This window comes from Bos grunniens, chromosome 24, assembly GCF_055505025.1.
Source record: "Bos grunniens cultivar Pamir isolate PY7600 chromosome 24, Bosgru_T2T1.0, whole genome shotgun sequence".
Lineage (NCBI taxonomy): Eukaryota > Metazoa > Chordata > Mammalia > Artiodactyla > Bovidae > Bos > Bos grunniens.
Window position 1 is genome coordinate 25,170,263 of NC_141188.1, and position 25,142 is coordinate 25,195,404.

At 37.8% G+C, this 25,142-nt stretch overlaps 1 protein-coding gene across 4 annotated transcripts in view; it reads right to left on the reverse strand.

Annotated features, from left to right (window-relative positions):
• Positions 1–25,142, reverse strand: part of ASXL3 (ASXL transcriptional regulator 3) — a 196,997-nt gene that overhangs the window by 141,783 nt on the left and 30,072 nt on the right. Inside the window, exons 2-3 of one of the 4 annotated variants that reach the window (XM_086372265.1) lie at positions 21,423–21,505; positions 2,650–2,858 (exon numbers count right to left, since the gene is read on the reverse strand). Coding sequence is in view for 3 of the 4 variants with exons in the window: in XM_086372262.1 (XP_086228388.1) it covers positions 21,423–21,505 (83 nt within the window). In the remaining variant the exon portion in view is untranslated. Of the gene's footprint in view, positions 1–2,649; positions 2,859–21,422; positions 21,506–22,040; positions 22,134–23,630; positions 23,753–25,142 lie in introns of those variants that run through there. The other 3 variants (XM_086372263.1, XM_086372264.1, XM_086372262.1) reach the window with 3 other exon arrangements.

A 25,142-nucleotide genomic window follows, 5' to 3' on the forward strand; every position in this document is an offset into this window, starting at 1 on the left:
ATTTCCTGTACATTATTTTATAGTAATATCAATGTTCCATCTAGGCACACAGAGACTCTCCAGACAACAACTCCAGCAACAAAATGAGAGAACAATATGTAAATACAATTGGGTGGGGTGGAAAGGAAAAGAATTCATGAGCCAATTCAAGAAAAATTATTTTAAACCTGAAACCCTGTTTAATCAACTAAATGGTAACTAAATAGTTATGAAAATATAAAGAACTATCTATGTTTACATAACAATAAATGGTCTTCTGCCTTCATTCTTCAATGTTTTTTAAAAAATAAAATTTTGGATATGATGGCTTTTGGCCATGTGGCAAACATCTTATTTAAGTAAGCACAACTACTCCAAACCACTCATTTAGTTTGAATTAATATTCTTGAGGCTTTAAATACCCACTTAAACTTTCAGGCAATAGTTCTTTGATGCACCTGCCACCTAATTTCATGAAATCAATATTTCACTTAAGCTAAGTCAGGAAATCTTAAGATGTTGAATTCAATTATGACCATTACTTCATGAGCTGCTAGTAGATAAAGCATAGCATTGAAGTTGAAAATCATTACAGTTAAAGAGCTTTACCTCTTTGGAAAAGTGGGGTGTTTTCTAAGGTACCATTAACATAATTAATAAGAGCATATCATGTTAGGATAACAGTAACAACTTAATATTTAATATAGTGCCTTTCTATTGCCAAATGTTAGTTTATAAGCACAGAAACAATATCTCTCTGGCTATGCCTAAAATAAATCTATTGGGATGGTGGGAGGCATCCATCTACCAACAGAAAAAGGAAAACTAATAATATTGATCCAAACTTCATCCAAAGATGTAAATAAGTATTTAGTGAAATCCACATATATTACTGTTTAAGCAAAACACAATCACCACATCTTTGGTCATGTATAAGCACGATGTTATACATGAAAGGCAACAGGAAGCTGAGGTTCCACACAGAAAAGCTCACAAACACATTAAAAGGAAAAAATAAACTTTTATAAACAGTAAACGCCTGGTACTGGTTTTGAACTGCTGTCCCTCCCCAGGTAAGTACTAACTACCTGACTGGCTTCCATGCACTGACTCTTCTATTTCCTAGAGTCCAAAGTGGGGAATCATTACTTCTATTTCTAAACAGAGAACAAAAAAACATCCAAAGAGATAAAATTTGAAATTCTAAACCTCTCCATCCTGTAAATGGTAAACATTTGATGATCACAAAATTGCTCCTTTTGTCACCTGACTTGTTAAGTGAGTTTTAAGAAAACTCAGGAAATATTAAAAATAAATGTTATGCCTGAGCATTCCTAGGTCTCCCATTTCCTCCTTGGTTTGTTCTAATAGGCACTCTTTTTCTTCTTTTTTATTTTCCTTCAGGACTCCTTCTTCGAGTCTAACATTTGCCTGCGACTTAACACTTGACTGTGATAGAAATCTGTTTGAGATTTCGAGACAGCCAAACCCAGGCTCAAGTACCAGAGCTTCCACTTATAACTGTGTGAAGTTAGGGAATATATCTAACTTCTCTCAGCATCGATTTCCTCATCTGTAAAATGAAGAAGTAACGCCCAACTTCTCAATGTTACTGTATGGATTAAATAAGCTAAAGGATAAAAACTGCCTGGCTCAATGCCTAATACTGACCGGTTACTGCATAAAAGTTTGTTTCTTGCCCTTTTGCCAAAATGACAATCAACAGACAGTTCTAATGATATTCACAGACACATACATCCGTGTTTGTTCTTTTCTGTTCTTTACCTATAATCTACTCTTAGACCTAATAAGCTTCATGCATGTTCAACACTCAGCAAGCTTTTCATTACCATAAAGGGAAATAACTGAAATAATATTACATAAATAAATAGCAGCCAAGAGGAAGCACCACGTTTCTAAAGAACATATTCAAAATTGAAGAAACTCTAGTATATTCTCTCTAAAAACAAAATGCCTGAGCAGTTTAATGAGGAGCGGCAGAATTTATTAAAAAGTACAACCCAATTTGATTCTTAGTAAAACAGGGTTAGAAAAACGAAGTGCTCTCAGTGAAGGTAAAGGAAAACATTCACTGGGAAAAGTCAGCCATCACCCGCAACAATATTTATTAATATAGGCAGACTGCTTAAAAGAGCCCCAAGCGAAAGGGTGAACAAGTAGAGACTACAACTTCAGCAAGAAGGATCATGGAGATGCAGTCAGTGTTCACAGGGAAGAAGGCTCCAGATATATACCAGAAAGGAAAATAAAATATTTCTATCTGATGTTACAATGGGATTTTTGTGTGTAGATGAATTTGGAGTCAAAATATGGCCACAGTTTACACAAACTGTAATTCAGACAGAGAAACCAGAAAGCACAACGGGGCCTCCCAAATTTTCTCTTTCCAACAAGTCACGCTTTCTCAGTTTAGATTCTAGTCTTCACTGTCACACAGACAAAACAGAGAGAACGTAGGTAAGCGACACCGAACTGGGAACCACCCTCGTAACCTTCTTCACAGTCATTCAAATCACTGCCTGGCCTCCAGGTGGCCAGTGTCTCCTTAAACCCACTAAACATGAACCAGGGAATGAGTGACGACGACGGGGTTCCATACGGGGGACCCTCGATGTCCGTTTTCACCCAACATCACTATCTGGTACCTACCCGGAAGGAATGAACGGAACCACTCCAACGCAATCCCAGCCACTCCTGCTAGTTCAAGCATTCGGTTCAGCATCACCTCATGACCAACACGAAAGCAGCTGAGGCTCTAATATAATCATCATGGAAAGTTGTCCCAAATCCTTCATTCGAGGAAGATCCTTCATACACACCAACGCTGTCTCCAAGCCATGCCGGGGTCTGAAACCAGACTGGAAAATATTATATATGTGTATATATAGTAAAACTCCCACAAACCACTCTTCTCCTACGTCACATTTATGAACAGCTGCTTAACCCCTCCTAAACACATATGTTGCCTTCTCAAGGTGAAAATATTAACATTCAAGGAAAGATCTTTTCCACAGTAGAAGGGAAACTGAGAGTGTATGAAGACCTGGTGCTGCCTGGTAAGGTGGTTGAGGCGGTCCCAAACGGAACATACTTTGTCCTGAAGGGGAAAGAGAAAACACAATATTGGTTTCCAAGGCTAGTCTTCTAAACTTGGTATATAGGATCAAGCTCTTCCAGTATTTACAAAACAAAACAACAACGAGATATCTTGACTTTTTCAGGAGGTGGGAAAGCAATGCCGTATGAACCACTGAGGCTTTGTTTGGTATTACCAAGGTAGCTTCTTCCTCCTGAATCCCACTGTGTGGTCACCCACCACTTTTGTAATCCTACCTACCACTGCCTTGACTGCATTACCAGACTCTACTGATGCAGGAGGTCTATACTGGCTATATTTGCTCACTATGTAGACACAGCCAGCAGCCTTTGAATGAACAACAACTTTAATGGTAGCAATTATTAAAAGAAATGATCAGTGAGCCCCAAGAGGTATTATATGTTAAAGAACAAGAACAAACTAACTTTAAAAATACCAATTTTCCTTCTCACTTCTTAATGAATAAATAGGCTTTTGTAGAAACTGACATTATATAAAGTTTTCAAAGTTTAAACAGATAATCTACTATTTTTATCTTCTTGAGACTTCTATTACAAGATTTAAGACTATTTCCTTTTCACTTGCCCCTTTCTCTCCTAAACCAATACTTAAAACTAAAACTTTCAATGCCAGTACAATATTTTACTAAGTTTCTCTATCTCCAGAGTGTGTCTAAAATAAAATTTAAAAATGGGTTAAATCACCGCAGTGTTATTTTCTATGTGCTTAGCCTAAATGATTTGAATCAAACAAATGGCTACCTGTAAGATGCTCATTATATATAATTCCATTTGAAATTAATAAAATTCTGTTTTCTAATCTCCATTTCATACTGTCCAGACACATCCCATCCTTGCCAGTTACTAAAATTAAAAAAATGTGGTGATATCCATCTGGTGTACTATTTCCTCTACCCACTCAGTATATACTTTGGTTCTCAAGTCAATTATTCCATTGATGTGAAATACCCAGAAACGTCGTAGACAGGCTTGGACCTGAGATTTATACCAAACATGACACTCATTATGTTTTTCTGGACACTGTCCACTAACTTCACTGTATCTCATAAAATATGACATGTCTCGCATAAAGAAAATGTGGAATGGATCACCTACACGAAGGACTCAGAAAATAGTACACTGAAAGCAACAGATCCCTTGGTTGCTTAGCTCAGACATACAGTCCTCTTGGTGCTTGCTGCTGCTGCTGCTGCTGCTGCTAAGTTGCTTCAGTCGTGTCTGACTCTGTGCGACCCCATAGACGGCAGCCCAACAGGCTCCCTCGTCCCTGGGATTCTCCAGGCAAGAACACTGGAGTGGGTTGCCATTTCCTTCTCCAATGCAGGAAAGTGAAAAGTGAAAGTGAAGTCGCTCAGTCGTGTCCGACTCATAGCAACCCCATGGACTGCAGCCCACCAGGCTCCTCCATCCATGGGATTTTCCAGGCAAAAGTACTGGAGTGGGATGCCATTGCCTTCTCTGCCTCTTGGTGCTTAGCAAAATATAATGCTTTTCCTCCTAAAATTTTAAGTCCTTGTATATGATATATTGCCCCTCTTATGCATAATCTGTGGGTCTGCAAGTACAGTAAGTATAAGAGTCTTCTCAAACCATCCCATTTACAGATGTAAGATAACAATGTCTATAAGCAATATACGTTCAAGAAAATAAATATCCATTGAGATGTCTGTCATGATCTAAGGACTGTACAGGATATGCAAACATATGAGTAAGATATGTCACTAGCTGTCTTGGAATTCAAGACATAGCTTAGTTGAGAGAAAGACATATAAACTAAAAGAACTGTGATAAAGTTACATTTAAAAACCTCTCTTGTAATATAAAAGAAGGGACCATATTTCTGCCTGGAAATCGAGCGGAAAGTTTCCAGAGGAGGTGATCCACATCTTAAAAGATGAATAGCTATGAGGGTGGCAGTGATGATAATAACAAACAGAAGCTAAGGTGTTAGCATATATGTAATTTACAAGAATATTGGAAAAAAGATCACCACTCAAAAGTAAAATATATTCTATCCTATAGTATTTAGTTTACGGACAGTAGAAATACTTCAGTATAGTGAAAAAACTCCTAGTGAAATAGGAACGTTCAGTAAACACTAACCAAGCCAAGCTATAAGATCCTTAATGACAGAAGCATACAAATAATGATGTAGATTTTTCCTAGGAATTAATAATTCCCACATACTTAAATGCAGACCTCCTCAGAGATAGCAGAGTGGTTATGTTTACTAAAGTCTCTTCTCCAAAATTTCATTTTGCATATGTGAAACATCTTAAATTCCAAACAAAATTAGGATGATAGTACAAATATACAGGACTCTGAGACACATCTTTTTTTTCCCCAAAACATACCAATTAGATAATTAGCAGGAGGTACTGTCAGGATATGACATGTTAACATATAAATTTGGAGAGTGGAAAAGCAGAAGAAATACTACATCTATATTGTACATTCAAAACATTGAAGTGGCCCAGGTGGTCCAATTTGAGAGCAAGATACAGAAATACACCTCTTTAGTTACAAATAAGATTGTCCTCAAAGCATTTCACTTAATGAAAAACAATCTACCCACTGGTGTGTTGTAAACTGGGAAAATCCTTGATCCTGGAATCCCAAAATTAGTCACTGGCAGGCATCATACTAAAAACAATTCGGGCTTTGCTTCATCAGGTAACTGGTTTTAAATCTAATCACTGAATCTGAGTTTAAGAACACAAACTGATTAGAATCGCTTTGCTAACTTCTCATGAACTTTTAGATTAAAACTTATGTATTAAATAATACTGCATGCAGGCAGTATTATTTAATAATACTGTTACATTCTGTAGCACTAGAGCCACCTTGGAAGCCCATTCAATAATATTATATACTTCTTAGTGAAATATAAATCTTTTAACACTGGTGTGCCAAAATATTACTGTGAAATATGGTCAAATACAAATTTACTTGATAACCCATTCCATCTTGATTAATTTTTTCAAAGTGCTACTAATGCACTAGGGTATGAAATCTCACAAATCAAACATATGATTGACGGTACATTTAAAAAATTATTTTATCCTTATTTCAGCCCTACAATACACATAAAGATCCATAAGTTTGCCTATTTCACTGGAGAGAAAAGACAAAAAAAGAAAACAAAAAAGACTGAGTGACTTATCCAGGATAACACATTTCGTTGGAAATGGAAATAGAGCTACAATTCAAATTTCCATTCAGAAAATACCATGAGTCTATTATATGAAGGGCACAGTGGTCATGTATGGATGTGAGAGTTGGACTGTGAAGAAAGCTGAGCGCTGAAGAATTGATCCTTTTGAACTGTGGTGTTGGAGAAGACTCTTGAGAGTCCCTTGGACTGCAAGGAGATCCAACCAGTCCATTCTGAAGGAGATCAGCCCTGGGATTTCTTTGGAAGGAATGATGCTAAAGCTGAAACTCCAGTACTTTGGCCACCTCATGCGAAGAGTTGACTCATTGGAAAAGACTCTGATGCTGGGAGTGATTGGGGGCAGGAGGAGAAGGGGACGACAGAGGATGAGATGGCTGGATGGCATCACTGACTCGATGGACGTGAGTCTGAGTGAACTCCAGGAGTTGGTGATGGACAGGGAGGCCTGGTGTGCTGCGATTCATGGGGTCGCAAAGAGTCGGACATGACTGAGCGACTGAACTGAACTGAACTGATAGGGAAGAGAAGGATCAATGGGACATAAATTCTACCATTAAGGAAACTGCAGTCCTGTTATAACAAGAGAAAATTTGAGAGTTTATTAGCTACTACGACAAAGGCATAGATGTATTAATGTTATAAATAAACAACAAGGATAAAATGATGAATTAAAGCTAAAGAACTCTTCACTGAGGAGGTGGTATATGACATGTGATTTGGGCTCTGGAGGCAGGGGGCAGAGGACAAGAGTGAAGTTCACAACAGGCTGTCTAGAGTCAGAATTGAAAATATATGTTAATATCTGCATAAAGTCAAATATATAGGTAATTTTTTCAAATGTCACAAGTTACAACATGTACTTAACTAAACCAAGTCTAAGCAGGAGATTTGATTAAAAATAGATACAACAAAGGCTGATAGTTGTTCCCTCCAAATTACCTTTCCCGACAGCTAAGACTCCCACATTTTAGCTGGGAACATGCTTCCTGCAACAGAGTACATGCTCCTGTTTCCCATTCTGCTAACTGTAAATATATATCTGGTCAATGGGACATGAGGAAAATGGATGCACTCAATGCTTAAAATGTATCTACAGAGGGACTGTGTCTACCTCTTCTTCTACCTGCTGCTTGGAACATGGATTTGGTGGCAAGTCATGTTAGACCACGGTGATGGGGACTCAATCCTAGGGACAAAAGAGCAATAAGACAAAAGGACCCTGGCTCCTTGCATATCCTGATATAACAAAGCTATCCCATCATTCCTGGGACTGCCCACCTTCAGACTGTAATGTGAGAAATGAAGTTTTATTTGATTAACCACATATTTGGGGATTCCATGACACCCATGCAAACCTATATACTAGCTTGTATAAATATCTATGCTATGAAAGTGAAAGTCACTCAGTCGTGTCTGACTCTTCGTGACCCCATGGACTATACAATCCATTGGAATTATCCAAACCAGAATACTGGAGTGGGTGCTACTGCTACTGCTAAGTCACTTCAGTCGTGTCTGACTCTGTGCGACCCCACAGACGGCAGCCCACCAGGCTCCCCCGTCCCTGGGATTCTTCAGGCAAGAACACTGGAGTGGGTTGCCATTTCCTTCTCCAATGCATGAAAGTGAAAAGTTAAAGTGAAGTCACTCGGTTGTGTCCGACTCTTAGCGATCCCATGAACTGCAGCCCACCAGGCTCCTCCATCCATGGGATTTTCCAGGCAAGAGTACTGGAGTGGGGTGCCATTGCCTTCTCCAACTGGAGTGGGTAGCCATCCCCTTCTCCAGGGGATCTTCCCAACCCAGGGATCAAACCCAGGTTTCACACTGCAGGCAGACTCTTTATCAACTGAGCTATCAGGGAAGCATAAATAAATACAAATTAAAAGTACTTTCAAAACCTGAGAAAAACAATCTGAAAATTTTTACTCACAAAGGATTTATTATAATCATCAATATGCAGTTGTCATAATAGGCTTTCAAATCTATTTTAAAATTTGAATCTATATGATAACCCCTAAACAGTGGATGCATTGGAGAAGGAAATGGCAACCCACTCCAGTGTTCTTGCCTGGAGAATCCCAGGGACGGTGGAGCCTGATGGCCTGTCGTCTATGGGGTCGCACAGAGTCGGACACGACTGAAGCGACTTAGCAGCAGCAGCAGCAAACAGTGGAAAAGTCAGAGATCAATACTATTACAAGTGAAGAATCAAACAACAGATCAGGCATTCATTACAAAAAAATCTTTGACAGATTCAAATTTTACTGGGTTTAACTTCATTTAATCCATGAAATAATCATTACATATATTTCATACTATATTGATATACTAAAGATCCATTAATAAAGAAAAGTCAAATGAGTTATTAATGCTCAAAAAAAGAATCAATAAATGAAAACTAGATTTTTACTGTAAGTTCACATTAGTTGACAATGTTCCATTTGCCCACTGGACTTCTCAGGCCACTCAATTTTATTTTGATTATCTTTAAATATTTCTATTCATTTTTTATAGAGAAGAGAGGAAAATTTAATAAGTAAACATAAATTAAATATATTACCATGATGTGAATGAAGAAACAGAGCAGCCTGCAAGAGTCTAAAAGGAAAAGAGAAAATAGAGGCTGGATGCCCTGTGTGCATCAAATTGTCTGCAGGCAAATCTATTCACCCTTGCTTCACAAATTACTTATATTACAGACATTCTAAAGAATAACAGGAGTAAGCATGTTCAATAAAATGATCCATGGCACCGTGTCTTACTGAGCTCACTGGCTCTCTATGTCAACCCACAAAGGCAGGAGTGGAAGGCAGTCACAACCCTTTCCCTTGTTCTTCTCAGACTCCTCCTTTGGGTAAAGTCTTGGTGGTAACTAAAAGCCAATGAGTCCAGAATCAAGAACACCAGATAACCACCTGAAGTATAAATTACAGAACATTCTCTCTTGCACCCCAATCTCCTGCCAAAATATGTACTATTGGAGGCAAATAAAACCAGGTAATAGAGGGAGACTGGATCAATGAAAACACATCACTTCAGGAAAATCGATTGAAAGACATGTCCTTTCTAATAGTACCTTGGAACAGAAGATTTATATTCTTCTTTTTTTTTTTTTTTTTTGTAGTCTGTCCTTTACTGGGCTTTTTGCACATTCTTCTCAAATTCTGAAATGATCGTCCTCTTCTAAGTTTTAAGATGAGTCACATATTTACTAGTTCTATTACAGTGGACAATTCATCTTCTCTAAGCCTTAGTTTATTGATTTGTAAAATAAAAGCTTAAGATGATATGATCTACAAAGTCCTTAACAGGAACAAAATGTTATTGTTCTGAGTTAAACTTCATTCACATCTTAGATTGCATCGTAATGCTGCTCTGAATGCCCTTCTTTTAAGGAGGCTTGCTTTCAAATAAATTCTCAAAAGCATGGCTAAAAGCTGGGAGAGTAATGACCACAGCAAATGGCCCTTTGTGTAAACTAGTCCTGATTTTACCAAGGGGTCTAATGGCTACCCACTCCAGTATTCTTGCCTGGAAAATTCCACAGACAGCAAAGCCCAGCAGGTTATAGTCCACGGGGTTGCAAAGAGTCAGACACGACTGAGCGTGTACCTTTAACTCCTCAGAGTCTAGGAATTAGGAATTCTGTTACTCTCTTACCACAAGAAGCACTTCTAAAAAAGGCTGGAAGTGCCCTGGGTCACCAGGTGGTAGAAAATTGGGTAAGGAAAAGACTAGGTTTAAAATTTAGATAATCAGATGCTCCTACTCAAAATTCTGCAGACATTATTTCACAATATGTCATCCCTCTCAAAGGAAAAAAAGGAGGTAAGAATGAAGGAGAGCGAGGGACACATTGAGACATTCCACAGCAAGGAAACATTCACATTACCATAGGTAAAATAGATAGCCAGTGAGAATTTGCTGTATGATGCACATAGGCTCAAACGGAGTGATCTGTGACAACCTAGACGGGTGGGATGGGGAGGGAAGTGGAGGCGGGAGGTTTAAGAGGGAGGGGACATATGTATACCTATGGCTGATTCACGTTGATGCATGGAAGAAGCCAACACAATTTTGTAAAGCAGTTATTTTTCAATTAAAAATAAATACATTAATAAAAAATAAAGATAAAAAAGAACGTGCCACTGTACCCAACAAAATAATTTATAAAATTTTGAAAACCAAAAGTTTTCAGTGGCTTGACTCAAAAGGATGGTGCTTAAAAACAATAAAATAGATCCTAATTTTAAAAACCAAGTTCATACTTTCAATTTTAAGGACAAGTAAAAGAAATGGGCAATAAAAACTATTCTAAGTAATTCCAAATAGTACTTTCTAGCGTTGGTGGTTCAGGGGTAGAATTCTGGCCTGTCAAATGGTGTTTTCTGTGTACCTGATTCAGCACTTTCCTTCTTGGCATGAAGATGCAGGGTGATTCCAAAGTGATCTCTGATAATCCTAAAACTTCAGAATTCAGGATTTGAGCCATTGACTATCGCACTAGCCACAATGTATTCCAACAAATCTTCATGCGTGGTATTTTTCTATATCTAGCAATCAGTAGGTCACCTTCAACAAACGCAAATTAAGCAACAAATTGAAAAATTATCATTGCACAAATTGTATTTCACACAGACTGGTTAGAGAGGAATGAAATTATCAATTTGGGCTATCTGCAGTGATCTGATGGAGAAAGTGCTCTAGACGGAAATTTTACATTTGTCTTTTGTAAAAATGAGCAATAAAAGTAAAAAGGAATGAGTGGTGTTTTTATACCTCCCAGTGGAAATACAATGGATGGAAGCAATGAGAGAGGATGGATAAGTGGTCATGACATAGATTCCCAATAACAGTAAAGTTTATCTGACTGAGAAAATGTTCTAAAGAATGCAGTAATGCTAGTCCCGACCATACTCATCTATTCATTTGTACCTTCTTTTCTTTCCCTAGATGCATATCTTAAAAAAGAATAATGTTAATAACAGCCTCCTCCATCCCCATGGTTTAGTCAGTCTCATCTATTTTCCTTCAGTTATTTCATAAAAATAGTGACTGCCACTTTCTAAAACTGTCTTTTATTAGCAATATGCTTCGGCCACAGCGAAACAATTCCCCCCAGAAACAATCTATAAGTCCAACTTCAACAGCACAACAGTAAGAGTCCTGTGGAGGCCATGGTTTTTCCATTATCCAAAGCATGTACCCCCCATGTGACATCACCTTCTAGATGAAACAGTAAAGAGCTACAATGCAAATACATCTGGCTGCTACCCACAAGCCCCAGTCTTCACTAAAGATCACCCACCCTCCCCCTTCATGTTGGACAAGCATAACAGGTCAGGTTTGGGAAAGGCTTTGAAGCTTCCAAATCTGGGTTATGGAAATGGAATTTTTAAAAATCTTTCAACTGTGTTTACAAATAGGCTCTGAATTGAGAGTCTCAACACACTATCTACAGGCTTGACTTAAATCTCAGTGAATTTTATACACATATATAGACCAGCAACAGTTAGCCAGAGAGTGGGAGGGAGTGCCAAGGGAGTGGGAGCTGGGGTGGGGGGAGTATTTACTTGATACACTCATACAAACAATACTTTAAAAACAAAGTGTTTTTAGGTTCTGGAAACAAATATTTTAAGAGATTAAGTACAATTTGAATCAGACATCAAACTCCAGACTTGTCACCTGTTAGCTAAATGAACTATCTCAAGTTACTTAACCTCATCTGCCTTAGCTTCCCTATCTGTAAAATGGGAAGTATAGTATCTATCACCCATCTGTTTAAAAAGATAATTCATGTCAAGTCCTTATTCTTGGGCCTAATAAAAGTAAATGACTAAAAAAAAACAATTAGGTATTCTTTTACTCATCAAGCCCCTACTCATTAATCTGCTTGACATGCTGCATTAAGCATGGTATCTCAGCTCCAGGTAAAATAAATTAATGGATACGTAGATGCATGTTCCTATCTTTGATGAGCTTATATTTGTGATGGAAAGACAATACTTCTTGATAGGCTGGAATATCATGTATTTTATAAAGAATTTAGAAATTCCTAAATTTAATTTTTTTAATAAAAAATAAAAACCCATTATGTTCTAGGCTGAAGACATCCTCCACAGAGGAGAGGTTAAAAGATATAATTGAATGATTCAGAGAAGAATGTTTGGAATCACGTTGTTAAATCTTCAAAAGAAGGAACTTCATTTTACTCATCTATTAATTCAGCAGCTTTCATGATCTCAAGAACATAGCATATGCCTAATAAATGTTATTGGAATGAGAATATGTCTTAAAGGTTCCACAAAACCCCTGGATTTTACATAGCAAAGAAGGACATGCTTCATAGGTATTTGATTAACTTCTCGATGTCCACACTTGTTTTCTTTTCTCTGATGTTCTCTTATTTGACTAATAAACACTTGGGAGAGGTCTACTCACACACGTGAGTCCCCTGAACCTGGCCAGAAGACAGTCACCAACAAACTGAAGAGAGAACAGAGCCCAAATACAAGCGTTGCACAGCACCTAAAGCAGGACTTAACTAACTTTTAAAAAAATGTTAATAGAAATCATCTGAATTTCAGAAAATTATCAATGTGATTCTGTATAAGACATTCAGGAGGTAGGATAAATAGTCCTTAATTGTCCTGAATGAACTAGGACTTCGTCTAAGGAATTATGCACTGTAGCTTTTAGAAAACCTGTCTTAACAAAATGTCATGATTTTTATTCCTCTGAAAACAAATCAACTATAAAAAGAAGTCCCCATGTCAGCATATCAACTGTTTTGCATTTGAATTATGTTGTCAAGTTCAAAACATGGAAGCAAAACTAAAATCATTTAAGCATGTGGCAATTAAGAGCACAAGCAATGAAATGAGGAGATAAGGAGAAAAACACCACCTAGAAAAAAATTAAATACAATACCCCAGTTAAACGTGTATTTCTCCCGAAAGATTTTCACCTGCATAGGATACTTAGAAAGACTCAAATACAATATAATTTTATATCCATTTCTGCTCCTACTCCTGGACTGAAATGTTTATAGAGTGCTCAGTATTTCTGGAATAAATTATACCAAGATCTTGGTAAAGCTGAAATCACCTAAATTACCTCTTTTGTTCAATTATTTGGAAGAATGGAGAAAGAAAGCTTGACAGAATAAAATGTTGTATTAAGAAATGGCCATGTCATAACCGTAATTGCATACCTTCATATTGATGCCTTGAGGGTTATGTGCAGTCACCACAGCTATTTTTACCAAAGGCTTCAAATAAAATCCAAATCAATTTATGTTATGTGACTATATACATTATATTTGAAGATGCAACTTAAGCCAAGTATTCTATCAGTTTATATGTTAGGAATAACATATGAAAACACATATTAGGAGTATGTAATGACAGAAGCACAGTACAGTGTTAAGCATACTGTTATGAATAACTTCCAAATTGAATCAGATAGTCAAAATTCTAGAAAAATTCTATGTATGCCATGAATTCTAGAAATGTAAAGGCCCACATTCTGAAACACTACTGCAGACTGACTGTGTGTGCACCCATCCACAATTCCTGTGCTGAAGCTCTCCTCTCCAGTGTGGCTATGAGGGATGGTATCTCTCAGGAAGGAATTAAGGTTGAAAGAGGTCATATAGATGGAGCCTTGATCTGATGGGCATGTCCTTAGAAGAAGAGACACTGAAGAACTTTCTCTCACTCTCTCTGCACACACACATCCAGAAAAGGCCATGTGAGGATACAGTGAGAAGTTGGCTGTCTGCAAGCCAGGAAGAGAGCCCTCACTAGAAACCTATCCTGATGGACCTGCATCTAGGACTTCTAGCCTCCAGAACTATGAGAAAGAAAAAAAAAGAGTTCTGTTGTTTAAGCAGCCCAGTGTGTAATGATTTGTTATGGCAGCCAGGGCACAGTAACCAATCACTGTTATCATGACCTCAGTCTGGGAACCAGGAGGGGTACAGACGCAAATTTATTCCATCGGTTTGAGGCTTTCTGCCTGAATACTGCTTCCTTTCCATTCTGCAACCCAATCTTATGGAACAATGTGAAAACTACCAGAAGTGTGCGACACACACACACACAACATTGCTTACTACGGTCTCTCAGGCTCTACTTCTGCTTTCCAAATTACAAATAGGTTCTGGGAGAAATTTCACAGCAAAGGCAAGTACAGTTGACCCTTGAGCAACATGGAAATTAATCTGCATATAATTTACTGGCAGCCCTTTGTATCTGCAGTTCTTCCATATCTGCAGATTCAACCAACGACAGACTGTGTAGAACTGTAGGATTTACTATTGAAAAATATTTGTGTATAAGTCAATCCACAAATTTCAAAAACCCAAGCTGTGCAAGGGTCAGCTGTAGTCAACTGTGGCTGCAACATCAAAAGCGTGACTGCAAAGGCTTTAAAGCTGCCAAAGTCCAGGTTGATTAGGGCTGGGCTGAAGAGTTGAAATCTGACCCTGTAGGGTAATGTTTCACACAATTATTTACCTAATTCAGGAAATGCTTCCACAGTAATATATAATCATATTATCCCCTTGAAGAATTATTCCAATCACTGTGTCATCATAAAAAAAACTTTAAGAAAAGTTTAATTATGAGAGATTAGTTGCTTTTAAACAATGAGTGATACCCATGTATAAATTATGAATACTTGTATAATCAGTTTTATACCATTTAATTTAAAACTAATTAATTATGCACAAAGCACACAATTCTAACAAACAACATTTTAAGTGATGTATTTTGGGAAGAACCAAATGTTTGTAAAAATGATCAAATTAGAAATTCCAAATCTTATATCTAAATGTAAGGTATAATGTATGCATTCATCATTCATATCATAAACCCTACATTATCAGAATAGCATGTGTTTCTTCAGATACCATGTGACTAGAAAGAAGTACCACACCTGATCTCATCTAATTATATCCAAACATACAACCAACAACAGCTTTTGACTCATAGTTTATTAGGTACGTTATATTCTCTGCATTATTTTGGATTATCAGTTAATAAATGCTACTATAAATGGGGTAGTTGTTAAGAAAAAAAAATAGATTTAAAAAGGGGGAGACCAGGTTTAAAGAGATGAATTAAGAAGATACTGTATTAATCGAGTTGAAAATTTTTAAGTGCAAAGAATGAATGGCAAAGACTAGGAATACAGAGAAAGAAAGGTGTAGTTAGAACACAGAACTACCACCACCCAAGAACCAACTGGCCATGAGGGGAATGGGAGAAGAGAATTAGGAATGATCACGACTGAGATTTGTAATCCAAGGACAAGTAAAATTTTATGTCAACTAAGACAGAAACCATTCTAAAGGCTTGCTTACATGCTCTCATGAACACACACCTAGACACCCACATAAATACATGATTTATGAATGATTTTTCTGTGATTCTGATTAATAACATCACTGTCTCCTTCACTCCTTTCTAAGTAGCTGACTGTGCACACCATTTACACAATGAGAGAATTAGATGTTAGCACATGGCAGGGTGACACTGTGTTAACACTGTAATTCTAAAAGGCCCTGACACAAACTAGACCACCATGTCAGTACGAAAGGGGCGATGCCAACACGGAGTCTGGAAATAAGAATTGATTTTGCAGTTGAAATTATTTGTGTTTCTTTCTTATCTTTAGACAAAACATTTCAGCAGTGAGAAAGAAGCATCTCCTGTAGCACTAATTAGAAACGTAAATCTCACCAAGAGAAATGCCAAGGAATTTTATTGTTTTTCACTGTACATGGTAATGGAATTTTTTTGACATTTTATCCCCCTGGAAAAATGCAATATCTTTAATAAACCACAGTACAAAGTGAAGACACTTATTTCAGAATATCATGACAAAGACTGCAAAACAGAAAACATGGAAGACCTTAAGACAGGAGCGAACAACAAATTTAATTCTAAGAATTCCCTGGGGGGATAAAAAGCGCTCATTGATAGCAGGATAATTACAAAATCTTGGGTTGTCAACTGCATGCTCCACATTACAAAATCAAAAATATGTCAATGTCCTGAATAATACCAAGCACAAGAAAGATTGTTTATAAACTTTTTCAAATGTCTCTATTGTGATATGTAATTATAGGTTGCTGCCCTGTAAATGGTTGATGAAATAGAACGTAGATTTTTTTTTTTTGGAAGTAAGGTATCTATAGTATTGTAAAAGTGTATCTTACAGGGCTTCCCTGGTGGTCCAATGGTTGAGAATCCGCCTGCCAGTGCAGGGGACATGGGTTTGATCCCTGCTCCAAGAGATCCCACATGCCATAGAGCCACTAAGCCCATGTCACAACCACTGAGCCTGCACTCTAGAGCCTGGGAGCTGTGACTACTGAGCCCATGCACCACAACTATTGAAGCCCCTGTGCTCTGCAACAAGAAAAGCCACCCCAATGAGAAGCCCACACAGTGCAACAAGAGAGGAGCCCCCTGCTCTCCACAACCAGAGGAAGCCCATGGGCAGCAATGAAGACCCAGTGTAGCCAAAAATAAATAAATAAATACTTTTAAAAAAATAAATGTACCTTATAAATATTGCCCTGCTCCTAACCCAACAGAGGGTTTTTTAATCGTGCTGTGATTTTTTGACCATTATTTTAAGACTACCTCACCTCCGTTAGAAAACTATTTACCTACTATCAAATAATATGCCAACTGTATCACAGTTTATGCTACATTAATGACTGTTATCTTGTAACAATAATGCCAGGCACATAACCAGTTATCCCCACTGACAAATGGGGGCCCCCCCTCTCATTAGGTAAATGCTAGAGACCTCATTCCTTGACCTACCGCTCCTGGATGTGTCACTAAAACAGCATATGTTTCTCTGGAAGCATTGCTTTAAAAATTACATGAGCAGAGAAGAACATATCCTTGGGCATCAAAACTCCCTCAGTCCCCTTTGTAAAGGAATTATAACTTCTGAATAAGCAAGCCAAAAGCAGAAAATCAGAATTAGGGCAAGGCAACCCCCAAAGTCATCCAAACCAACTCAGTCACCGCAGTTGCTTTCTCTTTTTCTATGAACATATGTTTAATTATTGCAGACAAGACTAGAGTCCACAGTAGCACCCTCTCTCCCTCAGGAAGTGGGAATGTTTAGCCAAGCAGTCCAAACAGGAATATCAAATATCCATCCATAAAAGCTGCAGTCTGGAATATGCACATTTCTATCCTCTCTGTGCAAGCAACATGGCTCTTTGATTGATTATAAGATTCTGATCATCTGAAAAGCATTCCAAACAGCTTTGTCTTATCAACTGTTGACAACTCATTAGCACAAAGTAACAGAAGCCTGGAAATAACTCAATCAGTAAAGCAAGTACAATATAGATGGACCAGAATAAAATTATATTGATAAAGATCTTCTGTTATTATACAGAAGGGAATTAAAACTTACCAAATATATTTTCTTTAAAAAAAATTCTGGGAAATCTTGCCATGATCATATTAATTTTCTCTAACAAAAACTTTAGGTTCTTCTGACAATTTACTATATTTATATACCTTTTTAAAAACCACATGGGGAGTTCTTATTTCAGTCTAGCTTTCCCAAATAGAGTGCAACCAAATACTACACATTTCATCAATAACTTGAAGAAGATACACAGAACATGATATAAAAGAACTGTTCTCTTTTTATCCTGTCTGTATGAAAATTATGCAATTTGAAGTGTCCCTGGGAAAGAAAAAAAGGTACCATAAAATGTCAAAAATAAATAAATGAACAATATCACATCTATTGAACACAAACATATCAGCTTTGCCAAAATTATTGGTATATTTTTTATTTTAAGTCTTAAGTGTCAACCAGAGGCACCTACAGTGTTTGAGAACAGGCAACGGCACAGTAAGCTCACGTGTTCACCACTCATTTGTCAGAGGCGATCGGCATGCATCTATTTAAAGGAATTCCCTCAAAACTGGTAGATTCTTTTTGATTAAAACAATTAAAAATAGGATTAAAAAACACAACCTGTAAAGCCAAAAAGAAGCTTCTAACTTTAAATGCAAGCCAAAGGCATCACTGAGGACCAGCAAGTTAACATCCTGAGGAAGAATGTTTGCTCAACAAATATTTACTGAGTATCTTCTGAGTGCCAGGAGTGTGGGGGTACCCTCCCCATAAGGAGTTCACAGACCAGCGGGAAGACAAACAAGGACAAATTTAGAGTCCAGTGAGGTCCAGTGTTATAGGAAACCTGCCTGACACACAGGACGAAGAACCTTCCCCCCACACCCCAACAACCCAGCTCTGGAAAGAAATGGCGTTATTTTAAAACAAATGGCATTGGAATGATGATGGATAAAGGGCCAATCCTCTCTCTTCCAGAAATGCCAGGCACAGCGGTGGACTGGGGGAGGGCTGCTAACATGACCTCTCATTCATGGAGACCCCCGGGGGGTTATGGGCGCATCAGTAACCTTCACAGTCACTCCCCTGCAGTTAATCAGGCATATCTGAAAGCCTGCACATCTTGAAAAGCACATCATTAATAAATACCTAGAAATGAAACAGCTATGCTTGACCTTATGATGATGGAATTTTTAAATGTAACTTTACTTAAGAAAAACAGATACAGTTACACTTCATTTACTCTGCTGCCATAAATACTTGAGAACTATTTAAGAATTTGAAAGGTAACAAAATAAAAATAAATGTCAGAATCTATTCCCTAAAGCAATATACAACAGGAAAGCTGAAACTCAAAAATCTGAGAACTACTTTTACTTTAGAGATGATCCTAATAAGCAGACTAGAAAAGAAGGGAAGAGTGGTTACAGACACAGCAGTTGTAAGGAACCATCACACCTGACAGGAGCGAGAATTCAAAAAGACAGAAAGAAACGGGACATAAAATGCACAGTGTGAAGCCCTCTGCACAGAGTTGATTTTATAAAGTAGAACTTAAAACAGAACCATGGTCTCTTTCTTGGCCTATTCCTTTTCCTATTTAACTTCTGAATTCCTTGCAGGTAACTTTAAACAGTCCTACACAGGTTCATCTGTACTTATAATGACATTTTTTTTCTTCACAGGACACAATAACGGAGGACGGGGACGATGAAGGGGTCAATGACTTACAGAGGAACAAGCTATGTTTTCGATTTCAATTTTCTTACTCTTTAAAGAAGTTGTTTGTGTTTTGTTTGCTAACATATACTTAAAGCCCTTTAATGTACCATTCTGGGAAGATGAGCATCTTGAAAAAATATGAAAAAAAAAATGCTGTTACAATGGTTAAGTGTAATTAAAATGCTGCTCATGGCCATGGTACAGGAGTTTTATATCTCAAGGTACATAAGAGCTGATAGTGGCCTGCTCACTCCTGTGGAGAAGAAGATCATGATGAACACATTTCAAGTGTCTGCTTATAGGAGAAGCTTCGAGCGCTTGCACTGGTAGACTGCGCTGGCTCAGCCCACGTTCAACAGGAGTTCAGATCTTTAGGTTTGTACCCCTTCTTTTCTTCTGGCTATAGCCCAAATGTTTCGGACAGGCAGTCAGGAGAATATTAATTTCCAGGCGTCCCCGTTTTGTTCCTGAGCCCCTTATACTGACGTCTGGCTTAGAAGCAAGGGACCCCCTAAGAGAGTTGTTAGGCTCTGTCAGCAACTTTCCTCCCCAAAGTTACCTCCACTTTGTGGGGAACAATAATTGCAAACACTGCAGGTACATTAGCTCGGGCTCCTTCTTCAGAACAGGCAGATAAAGCCTCTAAAACAGAGATGAAAAACTGAGCCTAGGAGTCCTCCATACCACTAAATTGTGATGTTCGTGGGTAAAACTCGCAAGAGATGCATTTTAAACATCTAGAAGCCAATGTGACTCACAGGTTATAGTAATGAGTTTCAGGTAATACCAATTTTGTAGGAAAAGTTAGTCTTGGGAGGACATTGATTGCTCTCTGCAGATGCTATCTCAGTTACCAGATTCAAAAGGTAACTCAGCGGATTAAATTTTCACCAGGCTGAGACCACTGTCTTGTCAATGACTTACAGGTAGGCAACATTATACAATTAAAAAAAATTTAGTTTATGTAACATGAATGAGTAGATACACATATGATAGCTCTATGGTTATTTTACCTTATAACAAATTGCTTTCTTCTCTTTGAGTAATATCATTTATATGGCCCTAAACTACTGGATAAAGCCAACACTGTAAAATTCATAACTAAACAAAAATAAAGGATAACCACAGATAAAGAAAATGTAGTTGACATCCATTCAATAAAATATTATTTGGCAACAAAAAGAAATGAAATACTGATTCATGGTACCATATGGGTGGACCCTGAAAACATGATGCTAAATGAAGCCAGCCACAAAAGGCTATAGAGTGTATAATTCCAATTATACAAAATGTCCAGGATAGGCAAATCCACAGACTGTAGTACATGAGTGATTGCCAGGGGCTGGGGAGAATAGGGAATTGGGAGTGATTGCTAATGGGTATGGGGTTCACTTAGGGTGGTGAAAATGTTCTAAAATTAAACAGCGGTAATGATTGCACAGTTTGGGGGAATGTTCTGAAAACGAACAAATTGTACATTTTCAAAGGGCAAATGTTATGATATATGACTATCTCAATAAAACTGTTTTTTTTTTTAAAAAAGACTCAATAATTTATCCAAGTAGAGTAATTCTAAATATAAGAGGACTAAATTTTCAACCACGTTCACTGGCAATTTGAATTTTCTCAGAGTGAGCTCATCTTACATCCTGGAGTCTATCTGTGAAGACTGTAAAACGTTTCTCTTTCAGTAGTCACTTTCAGAAACAAAAGTCTTCTCTTACGAGAGAGATGAGTAACTCCAATTATAGGCAAATTCACACAGTGCTGCTCCTTGTTAATGAAGTACATTCTCTATCAGTCTAATTTATTAAGTGAACAAGTAGTTCCAAGGAAATCTTGGGTCACTCAAATATTTGGCAGTCACCAAAGAATCTGCAGGTAGCTACTTAATTCACAATCAACTACATCATCAAAAGCTACATACATCTGTTGCTTTGCAATCAGTAGCAACTGTTAATCAAAGAAAACAGAAAATGTAAATACGAATACTGACCTTGTTTCTTTTAACCCTTCTTTCTGAATGACTTCCAATATCTGCTTTGCTGTCATTGGTGAGTTGGGATGTTTTTCTAGTGCCTAAAAAATAAAGACAGACATAAGACTTCTAGATTACTGCATAGAAACATACAAGATGCAAATGTGTGTGAATCATGCAAATTTTAAAGGGGAAGGGGCTATTATGCCAAAATCAGGTTACGTGATACATGTCAGGTGTGCAAGTGATAGGATATAATTTTTTCCTGGACATTTATGGCAATTTCTGCAACATACAGGGGCCATTCTGCAAAAATGTCACAAAGGCATACACCACAAAAAAAGTAATGTGAAACCTGAAAACACCGAGTTAGTAAATGCATATAATTTCCTTTATTTAAAATTGCTAACATTTTATTGTTAAAGTCATGTGTTCAGGCTGTTAAAATGTTTCCTAAATTTCTAAAAGCTTGGAAACATGAGCCTGAATACCATCAACAGCAGAGAACAAAGCACTAGTCAGAAATAACCTCACTGGATTCATAGTGTGATCAACTTCTTCTGTATTAAAAAACAACAAAAACCCTTCGTGGCCCAAATGGAGAGAAAGCACACAGAAACCCAAGTATCCCATTACAGTGTGTCTTCCAGTTCAGCTCAGTTTCCTTTCATTTGCCTTTTCCAATTCATTTCAAGTAAACCCCCTTCCTCTTCCGGTTCAGCCCATCTCAGCTTTATGAACTGAGTCCTATTTTCCTTCTCTCCCCATCTGTCCTACTTATTTTTGAGCGGAGGGGATATTTTGAACAAAGTATGGGAAATAACATGGGACACAGTTAATTACTTCCACGGGCATTAGACCACCAGTCCTAGCAATCAAGGCTCTTTATTTACCCCGGGACTGAACTACACGTAGTGAAAGCAGTAAGCAATGGTCCCCACACGACTCACGAACAAGGGCTGTGAGGACCACATCCAGTACAAGAAAACAAGTCTGCACGTATCCTCACAACGACTTCTTCCAAGGGTAGATGACACCTATTGCATTAGCCAAAAAGTTCATTTGCGTTTTTCTAGAACATCTTATGGAAAAACCCAAATGAACCTTTTGGCCAACCCAATACTTAAATTTTCTGTACAGGAGTCTGTGCACAAGTCATGGCCCCATGCAACTTTATGATTCTAGAGTCCTAATTTATGACTACTATGATTATCAGATCAGAATTATCATAATAATTGAGAATTAATTGAGAAGTTTTTAGGCAAATTTTAAATTGAAAAGGCTTCCAAATACATTCAAAAGAGCTCTGTGATCTCTTCTACTATCAATGGCTAAATTTCAAAGAGGTCACTGGCAAGGCTTCTGCTCCTTGGGGCTCTGTTCCTTGTGGTTATCTAGTGAATTATCCACAGCCTGCCCTTCCTCACCATTAAGGCCACTTTTCTGTTCTCGCCTCTATTTCCCAGAAAATGTCCCCAGTTTTCCCAGTCTGGTCAGTCCCTTAGTTGCAGATGGCAATTCTTTAAAGAACATCGAAAACATGCTACACTGGAAAGAGCGTAGCAACAAGTATGTCAACAGGAAAGAAGGAAAACTGTCTCCAGAGAGGAGACTATTGGGAGGGATGGACTGAAGACTATCAAAGGTGGGGGGGGGGAGAAACATAGGCACAGCTGTACAGGGAAGAGGACAAAAGTGTAAAAATATTGGTTTAAAAAAGGCAAGAAGGAAACTGCATGAAAGAGCTGAAAAGGGGGAAAGATTAGGTTACAAAGAAAGGCAGGAAAGATACAGACATGAAAACAAAAAAGCCAACAGAATTTTTGAAATAAAAAGAACCGTCAGTATTGTAGAACAGTTCATACTCATGAGTTACTGAAAGGCGATGCTGTGGTCACGTGGACTAGATACAGGGTGGGCATCACCCCCAAGGACAGGCAATGCTGGGAACAATGGTCTCTCATAGCAGGTATGGGCAGAAGGTCAATAAACACACACATACATGAGTAAGCAAGCAAGGAAGAGGGAAACTGGAAGGGAGAGACACGGGATGGCAGAAAAGAGAGCGGGCAGAGAAAAAAGGGGAGAAAGGAGGCATATTGAGCTGAACTGGGCATGTCCAAAAGGCAAACTGATTAAATCCAGAAAGGGCGGAAGAGGAAACTCCAGCGTACCGGGTAAGGTTTTCATGGAAAGTTGGGTACACTCGAAAGTGGGGTTACTCACTGTGGAGGACTCCCTGTTTCTCTTCCTGAGTACAGGCCCCTCAGCACACCTTGGCAGCTCCTCCCAGCAATTGAGAGAATTTGGATAGCCCTGTCCCCTTCTCTATGACATCACATCCTACTCTACAAAGGAAGTAAAAGTGCGAAGAATTACATCGCGAAGTGGATGAGAGGCAGGAAGGAAATGCTGAAGCAACCCAGAACACCAGAAGCCACCCTCAGTTCCTGCAAGCCAGAGAAAGGGGACGGAGCAGGAGAGGGTCCTGGGTGTGAACAGGCTTCACTGAACTAGCTGTGGGAGCATTCAGAGAACAAGATAGAAATTACTTTCATGGAACAATAACATGGATAGCACTGAAATAACATGACACATGGCAGAGACATGAATCAGACTAGCAGGCAGCCATACTCAAACACAACAGAGGGAAGAAGCCACAGTCAGAGGGAAACTACAGCCCCCAATGTTAGACTGAGGAAGCACCCACACATGCCAGGAATCAATGTCTTGGCTATGCAGTGTTTCCTAAGTCCTGAAAAATTATTCTTCCTAGATTACCTTTCTTGACATATTCAAATACAACTAGCATTTGAAAATGTCTTCCTGTTATGTAACACTTAATCTGAATTTAACATATTCTTCCAATCGTTTTCCACCTTGTACCTACCCCTTAGAAACAGGGGTCAAGGATGCAATAGAGCAGTGAAGAGAGTGGGATTCTATACAATTTTTAAGATTATGTATCATAATAAGATTAGTAAGAGGGCCAATAAATATTTCAGATAATCAAAACAGGTTCAAACTGTCTTGGGCAACAACAATACAATTATGACAAAATATAGAGATTCCAATTTTAGAGTTCACCATGGATAATGATAATTTTAAAAGTTTTGTTTTCTGATTGAAAAAAATGGAAAAATGCAAATTCATACCTGTATTATAGAAAACAAAATGCACTAGTAAGTTTACAACCAAAAATAATTTCCCAAAGAATACACTGAATGTAATGTTCTTAGAATATTATTGAGTCAAAGGATATGAGCTTGGTCATGTCTCTTGATACACTGCCAACTGTTTGAAAAATATTTTAACAATTTATACTCTCACCAAGCAGAACTGAACCTGCCTCTCTCCACAACTTTGCCAGGATTAAATATTATCTTTTTCACAATATTTGCCAACTTGGTGGGTCAAATAAGTTGTAATTCATTGTTACTCTAATTATACTTTTGTAAATACTAAGGAGAACAAAGTTTTTTTTCAAATGAATACCATATGGGATATCTCTTTCTTACTAATGTGTAAAAAGCTATTTATAGATTAAAATAATATTCATTATTGGGCATGTTAATAACAGATTTGTATTCTTTATGTTACTTATTTTTGGATATTTATGAAGACACATAAAGTATTCTATTTTCACATAACTACTTATGTGACTTTTCCATTGTGGCTTTACCTGCTCTTATGCTTAGACATTCCTTTTATCCAGAGAGTAGGTAATTATCTACAAAT